This window comes from Rhipicephalus microplus, chromosome 4 (assembly GCF_043290135.1).
Source record: "Rhipicephalus microplus isolate Deutch F79 chromosome 4, USDA_Rmic, whole genome shotgun sequence".
Lineage (NCBI taxonomy): Eukaryota > Metazoa > Arthropoda > Arachnida > Ixodida > Ixodidae > Rhipicephalus > Rhipicephalus microplus.
The window spans coordinates 11363686-11381204 of NC_134703.1; the positions used below are offsets into that span (position 1 = coordinate 11363686).

The following is a 17519-nucleotide window of genomic DNA, read 5'->3' on the forward strand; positions in this document are numbered from 1 at the left end:
CCATGTGAGTTTTCTACGGTGACAACTGCGAACGGGAGAAGGAAGCTTTTGGGAGAGCCGAAGGTGTCGGAGGGGATAAAGAGGGCGGGGACAGAGGGTGCGTCGTCGCAGAAGAGTGGCACATGAACACAGGATAGAGGAGCGATGTGAGTGTCCGCGGCTACGGTGACTCGGGAAGATAGCGGCTTGAAAGAAGGTCCTTCCGCCGTCGGCGCTTCACACAGGGGCAGTTCACACATCGTGGACAACTCTAGTTCGGCACGCGCACAGTGAACGACGGCATGATGAGCGCAGAGGAAGTCCCAGCCTAAGATGATATCGTGTCAACATGGGGAAAACACAATGAATTCGACTATTTTGGATGACCAGTCGAGCTGTGCACGCCGCAGAGGGTTGGATGTGATGCGCAGTGGTCGTGCAGAGAGAGACATCGGTAAGCGGCAGCGTAAGCTTCTTCAACTTGCGGCACAGTTCACCACTTAACACAGACACGGCAGCACCAGTATCAACGAGCGCTTTTGCAGGTACACCATCAATATGCACCGTTATTTCATTAGCAGGTAAAAACGGAGGCCTTGAAGGTTTCGATTTATGCGCAGCTCTTGCCTCGGGAACTGCGATGGTCAGTTTTCCGTTTGGGCGGGTGGTGATCGAGGAAGCATCGGAGAAATAGAGCGGCGCCGTGGTGAGGGCGACCGATTCCTGTCGAAGCCGTGGCGACTTGGCGGCGACTGATACGACGTGGGGTAGAACGAAGACGGCTGTGGTGGCTCTGGACGATAGGAGTCGTAAGTCGCCTCACCAGCAATTGGGTTGTAATCCCGACGACGGCAGTAGCGTGCTACATGACTAGGAAGCTGGCAGAAATAGAAAATTGGCCTATTGTCTGGAGTGCGCCAAGGGTTTGTTGATGGTGGTGTAGGGTGGCGAACAGGAGGTGGGTGGCGACGGGTAGGAGGACTTGCTGCGTAGAGGGGACGGGGCTGTCTAGCAAGATCCGTGACGGTTGGTAGCGACGGCGGCGATCGTCTGGCGGTCTCAGCGTAAGTGAGAGGGGCAGAGATAGGCGGAGGATTGTATGTGGGAGACTGGGCGTCAGAAACTTGCTCTTCGATTGCCTTGCGGAGCGTAGGAGTCAGCATGTGCTCACTGGTCGGGACGTACGGTACAAGAGAAAATTGGCGCGAAACTTCTTCTCGGACAAACTGCTAGATTTGCTGCATTAACGTGGTTTGTTCGGAGGAAACGGCGCCAATGGTTAATGCAGATGTAGAGGTCGTGTCGAAGTTTGAACGTCGAGTAGAAATCCGCTCTCTCCGCAGCTCCTCGAAACTCTGACAGTGCTGAATAAGCTGGGCGACGGTTTGCGGGTTTTTCGCAACGAGCATGTGAAAGGCATCGTCCTCGATACCTTTCATGATGTGCCGTATTTTGTCAGTATCAGACATTTCTGAATCGATACGGCGGCAGAGGTCCAAAGCGTCCTCAATATACGAGGTAAAGGTCTCGCCTGAGCGCTGTGCGCGGCAGCGCAGGCGCTGTTTGGCGCGGAGCTTGCGAACAGCGGGTCGGCCAAAGACTTCTGCAAAGCGCGTCTTGAAGGTAGGCCAAGAGGGTTTTTCCGCTTTGTGGTTGTTAAACCACAGTTCTGCCACACCCGCGAGATAGAAATTGAGGTAAGTTAGCTTGTCTGTGTCATCCCACTTATTGTGGGCGCTTACCGCTTCATACTGCGACAGCCAGTCTTCGGCGTCTTGGTCGTCGGTCGCGTTGAAAATTACTGGATCTCGCTGTCGTGGCATTCCGGAACAAGTGACAGATGGGATTATCACTGCAGGGGGCTGGGTCATGTTGTCAGGCATTGACGAGGCGAGGGACTGAGGCAGAGATCGAGAACGGAGTTCCAGTTTGAGACAACCAGCACCTCCACCAAATGTAAGAATACTGCTAGACGCACGCCGGGGTAGAGCAACCGTTTATTGGGCCTAACAGCACCGAGATAGCAACCAGCGGTTTCAGCAGCATCTGCAGCAGCACGAGCCTCCGCCACAACAAACGTCTTCTTCGTCGTTCTTAGAGCCCATATTTGTCACTACAAAGGCCACTGTTGTAAATTGTATGAACCTACCACGTGAATAGCATGTGCATTGAAGGTCTTCGAGAACAACGAGGAAGGAGCAAGCGTTTAGTGAAATAGAACATGTTTGTTGACATGAATGATCAGATTTGTGTCTTTTTCATTTGGTGCCTTTAGACACAGAAGCGTGGTTTTCCCACAGTCACTTCAAGGGGAGCGACACTTTTCACACAGTGTATACAGTGTTTTCGCAATTAAAGTGCAGGACGTAGCATTGTATATGCAAGCCTCTCTCTGATGGTTGCCGAGACAGCGTGTGCGCAAGCGATCGTGACCATTCCTCCCTCGTTCCTTTTTTTTAATGCTCTTCCAAGGCGGGCAAGGATAATAAACATTATTGCACACGCCGGAGAGGGGCAGGATCGTTTGATCTCTGCTTCAAGCGTGTTCGTCGTCCTTGGTTACAAGCTTTTACCCGTGGAAAGAGCATACGATGCGCAGGGGTATGTCATCAATATTTAATTTATATGGGACCTGGCTGCAACGGCAAAAGCCCGTTGGGAGCGACAATGTAGTTTGTATCGCAATAACGAGGCCTTCGCACAATTTAGCTGAGTGTTTGAAAAGTGCAGCGTGGAACAAATGTATCTTCACAAGTAGTTTGAAAGGGGCTACATCTGCTCCTAATTTTCATACTGCTCTAAGCTTACTCAAAAAGGCCCTCCTGGCTGCTCCAAGCCTGCTCCAAAAAACACTTTTGTCTACTCCTTGGACTGCTCCCAAACCCATGTACCCCGTTCCACCCCTGCACTATTCCATCATTTTTTACGTAATTTTTCTCCTTATCAGTGCACTGGGCCCAATGGTCAATGAGCTTGCATATTCTTGCTAAATGAAGGTTTTCGGTTAGTCATGAAGCCACTTTTGCACCGCAATTTGTACGTCTAAATCTGAGGCAAATCGGTGACCATGCAAATCACCCTTGGGTGGCCCAAACAAGCGAAAGTCACATGAAGCTAAGTCTGGGCTATTGGGAGGGTGCTTCATTAAGTCAAATTTTACCTTGTTGATGGTGTAAATAGAGGTGTGAGCCAATAGTGGCCATGCATTGCCATGCGACAACAAACCTCGACGTTTGTGGCAAATTGTGTGTTGCATTTGTGGCAGATTGCGAATTCTCGACCCCTAAATACACAGTTTTTACATGATAGTGCACTTCTCCCATACTTCAAGGATGGTCTGCGTTGAATATCTGTACCTCTACACCCTCCAACTAGAGGAAACAGATCACTGCTCGTTGTTCCTCCTTGGTGCAAACTTGCAATAGCAATAGGGCAGCCAGGATATGTCGGCAACAGAAGGATGAAATATTGAGGAATTAAAGGAGCACTGACATCAAATTTACTCATGTCAATATTCTTGCGTCAACGAGCAGCTATAGACCCCGTAGCAGCGATTCGCGACCTAGAATGTAACTGAGGGATGAGTAGCTATCACATTTATTGATTTATATCACTGGTATCTAGCACGATTCAAAACAGCCGGCAATCTCGTCAGTTTTAGCGCTGGGAGCACTACCAGTGGCACGACCTCACGGTCACTTCCAAATCGCGCCACAGCTGACCACTTCTCAGAAGAGTGACGTCACGCTCAGCTGCTCCGCAAACATTTCCTCTGCTAGGCAGAAACAATCAGCCATGCCTTGTCACATGCAATGCCGTCGTTGCTGTACAAAGTGTCGACTCCGGTTGAATATAACAGTCTGGAGCTTGGGATCCCCGCGATTCGTGATGTCGCGAATTATTTTTGCTTCGATCGACCCTTTACAGAATAGCGATTCCAAAATGGACGCCGTTCCAAGCAGCATTGAGGAGGTGCCCGAGGATGCCATGTTGGCTCGTCTGTCTCAGTTAGCTATACTGGTGTGTTTTGGCGTGCACGGCATTCGGGTATACGCAAAGAGGTCTATGAAATATCGCTATCGGGAATGAGCATTAGCGGAGAAGTAGAATACATTCCCTGCTTGCTAAGTTTTTCTTTGCGCCTCCAGGTGGCCTTACCTACCAGCCTCTTGCGTTTGCAGCGACAGTAACCCGGTATTACGCAGACGCAAAGAAGTCTACATACAAACTAAAATTCAACGATATCTTTGTGTTACTTGCTAGCAATGGCATCTATCTATACGCTGTTTCACTTTGATAGCTTTTGGTTGTGATGGATAAGTGATGTCAAAAGACACCCTCATTGCGCTTTTTCGTGCTTCGAACGATGACTGCAGCTCACAACGGTTACATGACATGCTGACTGACAAGCACACGTTGAATCATGCTCTTTTTTTTTTTCGCCGTTCTTTTAAAGGTGGTTTGCATCTTGGTAAGTTCACGAAATCATTCAAAGCAGCGTGACAAAGATGTGACATGACGAGCGAGTATGTAACCAGGCTTCGGCGCCACGATAAGAACCCTCTGATCATAGACGTCGCCGCTACTAGCGCATCATCACTCAGGATGGTCTGTGTGGAATGTACCACACCGAACATGGAGCACTGGTGTCGACGTCGCAGGGCATTCCATTTTCATTAACTCTGGTACACTGTTTGCCGTTGAAATAAAATAACGTCCACGCAACGGATTCTATTCAAATTTGGCCAAGACGACTTAAGCACACCGAGCGATCACAGGAAGGGCACATCTCGATTCTGAAATTTTATATCAGTGCTCCTTTAAAGTCATACTTTCACAGCATTACCGCAACAGAATAACAATAATATATGCGAGGACAGAAGACCAACTGTGCAATATCATTAGAGTTATGACACAAGTGTAGGTAATTTCTGACTCGCGCTTGTATATTCTAGAAATATTTAAAAAACATTCGATTCGACACTTGCACTTCAATATTTTCTCACCCAAAATTTTGCTATTCGCACAGCTCTAATATAAACAATGCATAAAAGCATGCATTGCTGCTCAGTCTTCCTAGCACCAGCAAACACTTATCGCATGCAGTGAGGCCAACCTTGAGGCCAAGACACACAGTTATAACAGGGTTCAGTTTGAGATGACTGCTGTTAGCTTGAATAAACTTTTTCTTAGTGGTATTTATTGTGGGCACAATTTTATTTATTGTGGTTATGTCTTTTACAGGACAGCGAGTTGAGTCTCACTAATGAAGAGCTGGAGAAGAGGATAGAGAAACTTTCAAAGGTTGGGCTTTTTCTGTTAAGCTTTCTGTAGGTACACAATGTAGCATACATGTAGTGTAACTGAAGGTGTACACTTAAAAATCACAAATAATGGTTGTACACTTCTCTTTGAAATTTAAGGAAAAGTTGAATGGAAAATGTGCAAAGTTGCTGACTTGAGTGTGATGGGACAGCTATACTACAGAGTCTTTTTCTTGTGATCAGGATTGCACATACCTGAACAGAAAATCGGAAAGTTGGAGCATTTCTTCTCACTCTACAGCAAAAGCTTCTTTTTTAGAAAAAAAAAATTTTCACAAAGAGTGCCTGCCTGTCCGAGAAATTGAAAGAGGGTGAGGCAATAGCTTTTCTTTCTTATGGTGCCTCAGGTTGCCAAGCAATTAGAATTAAGGCGTACCCTAATGTTGCCCTGTCATGTTTAGCCACAGACGGCATCTATCGTATAACTGGCAATGTATTTCTCTAGCTTTTTTAAGCTATGAGAGCTCTCTGGTATCAGTTCAGATTTTGGCAACTAATTAGTACTCAGGGAGCTGAATCTGGCAAGCAAAGAGTGATTTGTCATGAGCACTGTATCTGACCTGAAAACAACTTTTGTGTACAAGCTTTTTGCTATGGATGTTTCAGGAACATCTGTATACTGTTTCCAAGTTTTACAGTATTTTAAACTCAGCATTGATGTTTTGTTCTTTTTCCCTTAGTTTCCAATTTTGTGATATAGATGTTGTGTGCATACCAAAATAGAAGTAAGGCACTTATCCTGTCACAGCATGCTGACGTCTCTGTATGTATACGTGCATTCCTGCAGCAACAGGCACAGTTCCAAAACAAGGTGGCCAAGGCGAGCAGCAGTATTCGGGCTGTGATGCTGGGCCAAGACCGCTTTCGACGGCGCTACTGGCTGTTGCCCATAGCGGGGGGCATTTTCGTGGAGGCCATGGAGTCGTGCGAGCAGGACGGCATGGGCGACTTTGTGGCCTCTGATTACATGGCTGACGAGGACGATAGCAGTAGTGAGGACTGTTCAGTTGCCAAGGAGGGTACCTCTGCTCGAGGGGTCAAGGAGGAGAGGCAAGATGAAGAGGAGAGCCCTGCTCTGTCATCTGTGAAGCAGGAGCCCTGTGATCTGAAAGAGGAGACAGAGGACGACGTTCCCCAGGTGGCCGCTTCAACAACTGGTGAAGTCAAGGACGAAGTTGAAATGGCTGAAAAGACAGACTCCCCCAACAACACTGAGGAGCCCGAGAAGAAGCAGAAAGAAACCGAGGCACCCTTGAGCACCAACGAGAAAGGTCCGTCCGTTGCTACCAAAGAAGCTTCCTCTGTTGCGTCTGTGCCAACGTCAGCAGCAAACCTCTCTGCAGTGACGACGTCTGCGACCTCTGCCTCGGTGACCAAGGAGAAGAGTCCATTGCCCGAGCCAACCCTAGAGCAGAGCTGGATGATGCATTCGCCCTTTTTTGCGTCCATCATTGCGGGCAACATGCTGTTCAACAGCAGCACGTTCCCAACGCCTGGTGCCGCCCCATCTTCGTCGTCGCCAAGCTCGTCGCCACAGGTTGGACCAGCAAGCACGGTGGCCTTGGGAAAGGATGGTGCCTCTCCGCTTTTCGGGGGCTTCACCACTCCCCTGTCGGCTGAGCATATGCTGAAGAACCTGGCCCAGAAGAAGCCGTGGTTTAGCCTCCTGCCACGAGTGCCCTGCGATGAGGAATCCCTGGCACGGCTGCCTGGCTCAAAGGACATGGATGACGATGACATCGAAGAAGAGGCATCGTCCACCGTAGGCTCCACGATGGGCAGCAGCCGAGTAGTAAGTGTGATAGAAACCGAGGACACCACCAACCAGTACGACAAACCACAGCCTGTGCCTCCGGGTATGTGCAGCACACTTGTCACCTAGCTATGTTTTTGTGGAGCTAGCATTTGCTGTGTTTATTTGCCACATAATGAAAATAAGTGTGTAGCGGCCAAGGAGGTTTAAAAGAAACTTCTGGAGTGGAGGTCCCCTATTCACCCCTACGCAAGCGGGTGAAGCCGGGGAAACCGGTTGGCGGCCTTCTTGCTCCAGGCAAGAGAGAGCACAGACAACGTATCCAGCGCGCTTCCGTGGCGGCTTTTCCGAATGAAACGGGGCACTTAGTGTAATTAATTTCACTCGCATTTTTTTCTTCGTGTTAGATAAACAAGATCTGTACAAAGCCGTCAGTTACGATATTACACGTGAGCCGTACGCGATTACGTATTAGCGAATATGCATTACAATGGTTAGCTGCTGTAAGTGCGGATTCGCTTGCAATTCTCGAAATGAGGCTCACGGTGGAAGCAACACAGGGGTATATGTGTTTTTATTCATTCAAGGTTTTATACAATTTCCAAAAGCACATACAATAAAACAGAAACAATTCACACGAAAACGGCCTGATTCCCAAAACGCAGGTTATATCAGGCAACTCTATAACAACACACTAAAATTGCAAAAAATATAGAATATACCAGCTGCTCCGCTTTGTTCAACGCTGGTTCTCATCTGTACCTTACAGATTTTTAAATATAATAGTCTTTGTCAGCTGGGTTCGTACCCCACTGCGCGAGTTCTTGCGGTTGATTTCTTCGGAAATGTGGTGAAGCCTGATTGTTATATACAGGTTGGCAATCTTTTTCGCCAAAACGTAGATGTGATTGTCGAGTGGATCGCAGTCCAACAGATGAGGCTCTAACTCAGAAAATAATGCTTGTTCAAACACCTCCGTTAACACCTCTACCATGAGGCGATCACTGTTTGCATGCAACGATTTTAGGTCCTTACATTGAACCTGTAGGGCACGAAGCCCTTTCTCCACAGTGTGGCAGATCTTCAAGACGTCTTTCGATGGCGCCACCAGACCACCGTTTGTTTTCACAGCTGTTAGTGGTGGCAGCTCACTAGAGAGCAGTGCAGAGCAGCATTCATCGCAAGATGTGCCACCATAGACTTTCTGACGCATCACACCAAATTTTCTGACGCATCACACCGCTTGCTTAGCCTTCTTTTGGATTGCTGCAGTGTCTTAACTTTCTTCTTTAGTTGGAGAACCTCTTGTGCAGACTCCTCTGCTTTGGAACAGTACCAATCCTTCGCCGGCGAAGAAGGCTCAGATGGCATTTCAACCGCTGCCTCAGCACTGACGACAGGTGACAGCGCAGTCCGACACTTAGGGGCCTCTCGCTTTCTTTTCGCCTGCAAGAAAAAAAAAATCAGTTATGCTCCAAAGTTCAGAAGCCGGGTATAATGGTCCCACCCACTGCTTAGACTGACTAGAAACGGGATTACTACCTCGGGGATCTTTTTATAGTTTCGGTGTGGAAGTTTAGCGTGCCCGTATTTATGCACGCACAGTGAAAAAAAAAAACAAAGTTGGACAAGTAAGTGTACGTGACGTGCGCTTTGTCAGAGAGTGGTGTGATATTGAACAGCACGTAGGAAACGAGAAACTTTGCCTACACATTCAGAAATTTATAGCCTATTTACCGTAACGAAAATGTACATTCGTGATGGTACTCACTGGTTTCTGGAGATGCGCAGGGAACGCAGGAAAAATGGTAGGAATGCTCCCTGGTCGCAGTCTAGTCGTTTGGCCCGTCCTGTCAAAGCAGTTGGCTTCAAAGTGCTCCGAGCAGAGAACGTCCGCATTCTTAGGCTCCCAGCCATCCCTCCGAACAGCACGCTGTCATGCGTCACGCAGCATCTTGTCTTTCGGAAACCTGCGGTACCACACGCACAAAATAGGTTATTCAACTTCTACTTGCCAGCTGAAAAATGCTAATGAAAGTAAGTCTTCAGCTGAAACCGCGCTTCTCGAATGAGGTAGCGTGCCGAAGGAGACAAGCGATTGAAAGCGCTTTTTCCCGCGTACTTACACGTAAAAAGTGATTCCTGGCTTCTGCTTCGCACGATTAGTGCAGCCGAAGGCGACACATGAGCTCACCATAACGTCCGGAATCGTGTCAACTTCCTTTAGAACTGCACAAAATCCGCACAGAACAAAAGAACGAGGGACAAACGCGACAACTGTTGTTCAGTGGCGCGAACGGCGGGGGCCCAAACGACCGACGGCACGTTTTTTGCCTGGAGCAACATGGCGGCCGTCGGCGTCACCAGAGGGCAGGCGCTTCCACTCTAGAAGTTTTTTTTAAACCTCCTTGGTAGCGGCTTTGAGGACTTGGCAGCAGCATTTCAGCAGGGGAAAAAAATGCAAGAGTACTCGTGCACATATTTTCTTTACTCGCATACTTGGCACGCCCCGAACTTGGCTGTGATAAGCGATTATGTACTGTATGTTCACAATTGCAATTCGACGCCTTTATATGTTAACCGAAGCAAGAAAAAAGAGAAGACAGCAACAGCTCTGCACCGTGGTCTTCTGAGAAAGAAGGGCAGTTGCCTGGGTGTCAGAATCATTGAGTAACCTTTGCACCAGCGGCGGTGTGGCTCCGGCCTCTAGCCTGCCGTACGTGCTCTGCATGGAACACGTGATCGCATTCTCGTAGTGCATGTTTAGTTTTCTGTCAGGGAAAGAGCCGTCGTTATCATGTTCGCTGCCTCGCCCGTCAACTTAAAAAAGCTGTTCGCCTTTCCGGAGCGAGCTTTCCCCTTTGCTGCCACTACGTGGACTTGCACACTCTCAGGAAATTTTCGTCGTCGTTGATTTTCAAGACGCGAACCTAAACATCATATCACGCACACTGCTTTTGGTGAGTGCGATCGATGCCAAATCTTCATGTTGTCTTGTACAAACTTCCTGGAACAACATGCCGAACCGTTGGCTAGGCCTATAATTTGTGTAGGTTACTTTTCGATGGTATTTGCGAGCGCTCAAAGTTGCGTTTTTGTACGGAATCAGCATAACTCTTTGCGGTGGCTCTACTTGAAGAAAGGGGGCTTGGCTGGCTTTTGTAATTCTCTAACGGTGGTTCGCGACTCTTGCCATGTCTTAGATATGGGGCGCGAACTTGCGAAGTCGAACAATCTGTGCCATTCAGTGATAATCAGCCAATTTCCGTGATGGTGCTTTTTTTCAGTTCTTTTTTTGCGTTCATTCGTTGACCACGTGGGTCTTTTGATGTTAATTTTTTGGAAATTTGAATGCTCACTGCATTGGGGGCGTGCCTCGATTCTTGGACACGTGACACTGCATGCCCGACATGTTTTGCGCTAGTCTAGCCTAAGAAGAAGGCCCATTTGGCTGTAGTGCGGATATTTGCGACTTCATGCGACGTCATCAGTAGTTTTTGCAGTAGTCAGAAGTATAACTGTCGGAAATTGTCAGAATGTCGGAATATGTACACATTACCAACAAGAAAAATGTTCTCAATTTCCAGTACAACATCGGGAGCAACAAACTCAGTCAAACGTCCCATTTTAAATACTTAGGGGTGACAATTACGAACAACCTAACTTGGCACCGCCACATTGAATCGGTTTGTTCTGAGTCATTTAAATAACTGTGTTTTCTACGAGCAAAAATGCATAAAACACCGAAACACGTAAAGCTGCTTGCATACCACAGATATATTAGACCTAGACTGGAATACGCCTCTGTGGTTTGGAGCCCTCACCAGAAACACTTGGTCACCAGGTTGGAACGTATTCAGAGGCGTGCAGCTCTGTTTGTGTGCTCTAGATATAGAAGGCGGGATTCAGTAACTGATATGCTAAATTCATGCAATTTAGAATCACTAGAAATTCGAAGACGGAAACAAAAACTTAAAACATTATTTCGTATACAGTGCAGTCCACTTATAACGATACCACATATAACGATATATCGGTTATAACGATGGGTCGACTTAACAGTCTCATTTTATGCATTGGGGCTATGGGGAAAAAAACCATATATAACGATATGTTATCCACCGCATATCGGATACAACGATGAAAAGTTTGCCGTGGACGGCATGTTTCATTCAGAATAATCGTAACATTTAGATTGATAAGTTCCTCTGAAACGAACTATGCCGAGACAAGACGAAAAGTTAGCGTAGGCGAGTACGTATCTGCCGCCACTGCAGCACAGCGCCGGCAGCGCGTCCCGGCCGTTCAAAAAGCCGAGGAGAGCATCGCGAGTTGGCGCGACGCGCTACAGGTGGCGCCAGCTGTGTCACGTTTTGCGCCTCGCCGCGCGTCGACCGCGGAGAGGCTGAGAGAATTAAAAAAAAAAATGCGACAAGCAAAGCGCCGCGCTCCGCGGCTCCCCGCCTTCTACAACGGCAAGCCGGCAAGCTACTCGTAGCTTGCCGAACGAAAGCGGGAAAGAGAGAGAAAATAAAAAAAGCGAAAAGCAAAGCGGCGCGGCGGCATGGGGGCGGGGCCTCGTTGGCATTCCGGCTGTGTACCTCTGGCTGTGCTTTCTTCCTCCCACTGCTCCCACCCCGCCGTCGGTCAGTCTCTCTTCATCAGCGAACCCGTGATGCGTTCTTCGGAGTAAGAAATAAAGTCTTGTTTTTGACATCCTACTATCTACAATATTTATTATTTGGTGAAAATAGCAAAATGAAGCCTGTAGCTACAAAAGGTACGTCCGGCGACGATTTTTTGGCGGCAGTCTAGATATAACGATCACCGGTTATAACGATCATATTTTTAGGTTTTCTCGATATCGTTATAAGTGGACTGCACTGTAATCCAAGAGATATTCAGAATACCTAAAGACGAGTACATACGCCTTCCCGGAAAATGTAGCACTAGATTGAATCATGATGCCCCCATTGAACCTTTCAGCGCTCGCACTGACATCTTTCGGTGGTCATTTTCCCCGGATGCTATAGAACAATGGAATTCTTTACCCCAACATGTTATTAATAGTACCGATGTGCAAACTTTCGACAAAGAAATTGATGCTTATTTTGGTAGTGGTTGAAGTACTGCCCATTCTGTTTTCCTGTGTTTATTGCTTAGTGGTTTTTTTAGGTGTTCTGTTTGTACTCATATTGTACTCCCTCCTTGTTATGACCCTCAAGCGAGGGTTGACAGTATTAATAAATAAAAATAAAATAAAAATAAAATTTTACCCTGCGTAATAGGGGCACCCTGAACTTGGAGCTGTATTTTCTGAAAAAGAAGTGCGCCTATTATGCGAGTAAACATGGTAAATGTAGGTAGGTACCTATTGAAAACTCCTGGTGGTCAAAGTTGATTTAGTCTCCAGTAGTACTGTTTGCGTCACGTCACGATCATACGTTAATTGTGGTAAACAAAACTTTGAACTAAAATTTTAAACTCCAATGTACATTGTGCTTTGTTTTTATGCTTTCTTAAGGATAAATCCATATTAGTAAATACAACCTTTATTTTGCTTATGCTTGTACATTTGTAATAAGATGTCAACAGTGTGGATGATGCGAGGCCAAAGGGTGATTGATGTCCTGTTATACAGAGTACCTGCGAGGCTGGTGGCGTATCACCGATTCTGCCCAGCTTAGAACATTGATGGGCGCTTTGCACAGCAACGGAATTCGTGAGAAGGCTCTTTTGAAACAACTGGAAAAGAACTTCAATTATGGAACTGTCACCTGCATACCAAACAGCCAACAAGGTATGTGCATCTCAGCTGAGTAGTGTGGTTTATAAGTAATTTTCGGTGTATGCTCCTACATTATGCAGCTGAGCTTTCCCACTGCATTAAGGGCACCGGCTAGGCCCTGTAGTATGTCCCGTGCATTTTTGGTCATTTTGAGGTGCCGTTTTTTTGGTGATTCAAAAGAAAATTCACATAGTTCATAAATCAGTTTTTTCCAAATTTTTCACGCTTTAAGGTGGTAGGCCACCTTCAAAGGTCAAATTTTTTTCGCAAGAGTTATTTTTTATTTATTTTTATTTTGCATGCCCGATCATTCACGAATGCGTAGCAACAAAAATGATCCTTCTATCATCATTAGTGTGTGAGTTACACCTAGATTTCTATACACCATGCTCCTATACCGAAACCACAATGTGTTATGTTGGTTACGAAAGTAAGTGTTTTTTGTCTATATTAATATTATTCAAAATACTTCATGAATTTTTTATGTTGACTGTTACATAAGAGGATGTCATTACACATATATGTTTGTGCTTCTAATTGTTTTTGAATCGCTAAAAACGACCACAAGGAGGATGCAAGATTCCGTGAAATGTTTGTTGTTTATCTTGGCCGGGCTGCGTGAAGCATCGTTCAGCATTTCTTTCACCTGTCAACACTGCAACGTGTGTGTTCTTAGGGCACCTGGGCCATGTTTAGACCAGCATGGCTAAGTGCAGAACTCAAAAGACAAGGAAGCACAAGTTTGGTAGAAATCGTTACACGACGACGAGGCTGCCTCCTATTGTGGGCGCGGGTGTTTCGGTGACCGCAAGGAAGCTTGCGGGCATTATGAAAATGTACGAGGCTCCTCTGGAGAATTCTTTGCTCCAAGGAAACAGGCTTGTGCACATTGATATTCTTTCTTCGGTGTTTTCATCAATGACATGCCCTGGATGCATGAACCTAACGCTGAAGCTCAAGTAACACTCTCACCAAGGTATACGCTCAACCTGTGCGGTCGTGTGTACCGATATTTGATACGTCTAGAAAGGTAGGACATGCTAATGAAAATAATGTTCATCTCGTTTATGTGATGCGCCAGTTAGGAAAAGGGCAGGCAGGTGGGGAAACGTTTGCCAAAGTCATGAACATGCCCGCTCCTCCACGTCACTCCATCTATGACAAATTATTGTTTCAGCTTTCTGCAGCGGCAGAAGAAGTGGTGTTCAAATCTATGGCTGAAGCTGCTGTGGAACAACACGGGAAAAGTCATTGATGTTGAGACCCTTTCCAGCTCGTGTAAGTCTCGTATAACTAAAAAGAAGTTGAGGCCAGAAAGTGCTTCTTATCAGGAATGGAAGGCAAACAACACTTCTTGTCAAGCAAACCATGAAGAAGTGCTGGCAGTATGGAGACAGTTGGTCTGTACCAAATATTTGAGAGGTCGCAGCCAAAAAAAGGCTTGAAGTACCCGAAATTCTACAGTGATGGTGATTCCAAGAGCTTGCCGCTGTGAAAGAAAAGTATGGAAAGGACAGTGTCCAGAAACTAGAATGCATCGGGCATGTCCAGAAATGTGTTGGCTGCCATCTCAGAAAACTGAAGAAGGCAGTGCATGGTTTGTAGGTAAGGGAAAGGTCACTGATGCCCTAGCTCATTGACCGCCTGCAAAACTGCTATGTCATTGCTATAAGAGCTAATGTGGGCAACCTTTCTGCAATAAAGCAGACTACGCAATGAAGCAGACTACCCTTGCCAGTCTTTATCATTGCAGCTGTACCGACAAGCATTAGAGACATGGTCTGTGCCCACTTGAACCGAACAGCCAGAGTGGGTACAGAAGGGTCGAAGCACTCGGCCAAGGAAAGTATGTGCACAAAGGAGGACTTTCGAATCATGTGCTCGACAAAGTTAAAACTGTGTACAGTGATTTGTGCTTGTATGAACTTCTGATGAAATGTTTGCATGGAAAGACACAAAATGAGAATGAGTGCTTTAATGGTCTGATATGGCAGCGAGCTCCCAAAAAGGTCTATGTAATGTTGTGTACAGTAATGTTTGCCTTGCATGATGCTGGCAGTGTAAGCACCCTAGGCATCCTGAGGCAAGCTGGCATAGAACCAGAGTTCTACACGACGAAAGCTTGCTTTGCCATAGGTTACAAGCACATGTAGAATGCCAAACACAAGTCAGCGGATGGGACAAAACAGGCTAGAAAGAAAACAAGAACAGCCATACGAAAAAAAGGAGACTATAGTGCTATTCAACAAGGACTCACCTATGAATCTGGTCCATTTTTGGACTCTGTGTGTTTTTTGGACTCTGTGCGAAGTTTCTGACACCTTGTGCCCGCTCTGAAATCTTTGCTTAATAAGAATTTGCTCCTAATCATGTGACGCTAACTTCCATAACTTTTTTTTCGGTGCATGCTCCGAACTGGAATTTTATGCAATGTTTCATCACTTATATATCTGTGCAGTCAACTAGCACAAAAGAAATTGATAGATTAGTTTTGAATTCACAGTTAATTTTGCAAGCAAGTTCAGGCTAAATTGGCACTTTTTCTTCGTCTGCTGGAGTTTTTTAACATAACTTCTTTGATGATATTTACTGTATATCATTTATCCTAGTTCACTGCATTGCTCCAACCTTTGGTTACAGAAATGCCGAAGTTTTACTCCATTCGGGCACCCGTTAGTCACTTATCATGGCTGGTGTAACTACCACTTTTCATTAAATTTGTGACAAACATGACCTCCCAAAAAAGAAATAATATTTTGCACTCTAACAGACTAGTCAAGGTTAATGAAGCTTGCTTGGTCCAAAAAAGCAGTTATTTTAATCCTGGATTTTCTGGTTAAAAAAATTTGGGGGGTGGGTGGCCTGTTACCTTAACAAAACAGGTGTATTAAAATCTTACTGATATTAGAACTTTTGCGAATTTTTCACCATGAGAACCTAAATTTTAAGTTATTTGGCATCTATTGAAATTCTTAACACAAAAAGTATAATGGGCACAATGTAAATTCTGCTTCAGTGGCTGTAGGCATTCATGCAGAATACAAGGAAAAATAATCAACTGGTTATCTTGGAATGCATAGAAAATATTGGTGCTGTGGGAATTGAGGCTAGCCCGCTGCCTTTGCGCGAGCTTTGCCGTCTTTTCTGCCGTTCTCATGTCCCGACATGTTTCCCCGCCTTTGCTGTCTGCCGCGCTGGGAGAGCGGAGTGACGTTTAACCCCCTCACCCGGTAGCGGATGTTGACTGTGGCGCCGCGCGCAGAGTCTCCCGAGAGGTTTTCGCGCGCTGCGTCGGGAACTGAGAGATACTGTGACGGTGAGTCACGCAATCTTTTCCGTCCGTCGCTCGGGGGCTCGTCGGACTCGCGCCTGAGGCGAACGCTCACCTTTTGTTGCCCCACTGCGTACGCATGGCTGAAGGATGGTACGGTGGCCTAGCTACGTCGACCCATCTCCCTCCGAAGCCGATGCGAGCGCCTTTGTCCTCGCTCGAGCAACCAGGCCTTGGTCCCGGTGCCTCCATGGATCACCTTTACCGCAGAGACGTGCTCGTGGCACCTTGTGTAGTACTTTTGTGCCCGTGGCGTGGATTAGCCTATTTGCTTTCTCGTCGCGCCTTTGCAACGGGCTGTACTGCGTTTGGTGTTGCCACAATAAAGTGTTGCGACTTTGAGCAGTATCGTGTTCTCGCCACGGCGACGGTTAACGCGTGCCCTGCGGCTCGCTAAGACCGGACCCACGCTGGTGGCCGTACTACTTCGGGATACGGGTACACTACAGTGCCTAAGTAATAAAAAACATGCTTCTGGATAATAGAGCTTAAAGTTAGAAAATGGCTGAAAAGCAAGTACACTTTATCACAAACACCATTTAATTGTTCTATTTAGTAGCTAAAAGTATGCCAATCACTTTCCAAGTCAATTTTTCACTTTGGAGCCTCTCGTAATGCTTGCCTTGCTTCTTTTGGAAGCTGTCATGTAGCTCTATCCGCAGTGTATCGTTGGATGTTTTCACTGTTTTCCAGCAAAATGACTGTAGTGTGGCCACGCTTGAATCATAACTATTCTATAATTTAGGCTGGTAGGATACTATCATCATGAAATGCAAGAACAATATCCAGTGTCGCAATGACTTTGAACCTAAACAAAGATTGTGAAGCGATTTCCATTAACTCAACACTTGCACAGGGCAGATGGCACGCGCTGTTTTGGTCTAATTGCATCATAAATAATGTTCATTAGAGCATACATATTGTCACCTTGCCTGTGATTCACCCCGAAGGAAGCTCAAAAGGCTGAGAGGTTCACCGATGAAGAGCTTGCCAGTTGAGTGTTGAGCATCTCAGTACGTCACTGATGTTTATTCACATTTACAAGAGAATTGTATGGGTTGCCTCCAAATGCACACTTGCTGAAGACTTTTTTACCTTCAGTATCTGAACTTATCGGCCAGCTTGGCAAACTGAAAGGGGTACTGACAACTTTTTTCAGAGGCGAATTTACTCTGCCATACAAGTCTCCTGTATACAGAGACGGCTCTGAAAAAGTGTGACACTCAGCAAATGCTAATAAGATACTTTTATTTTAGTCAAATTTCTCACAGCACGCCTACCAGCATCGACACTAACTTGACGTCAGGCTAATCATGGCGACTTCACGCCGCAGTCTGGCAAGTT

The 17519-nt window shown here is 46.4% G+C and overlaps 1 protein-coding gene across 13 annotated transcripts in view; it reads left to right on the forward strand.

Moving 5' to 3' along the window:
• The window catches only part of LOC119171617 (bromodomain adjacent to zinc finger domain protein 2B), a 247304-nt gene that overhangs the window by 161745 nt on the left and 68040 nt on the right, over positions 1-17519 (forward strand). For all 13 annotated transcript variants that reach the window (XM_075892168.1, XM_075892166.1, XM_075892165.1 and 10 more), the window contains 3 exons: positions 5224-5283; positions 6091-7159; positions 12698-12856. In XM_075892168.1, coding sequence (XP_075748283.1) covers positions 5224-5283; positions 6091-7159; positions 12698-12856 — 1288 coding nt within the window. The remainder of the gene's footprint in view (positions 1-5223; positions 5284-6090; positions 7160-12697; positions 12857-17519) is intronic.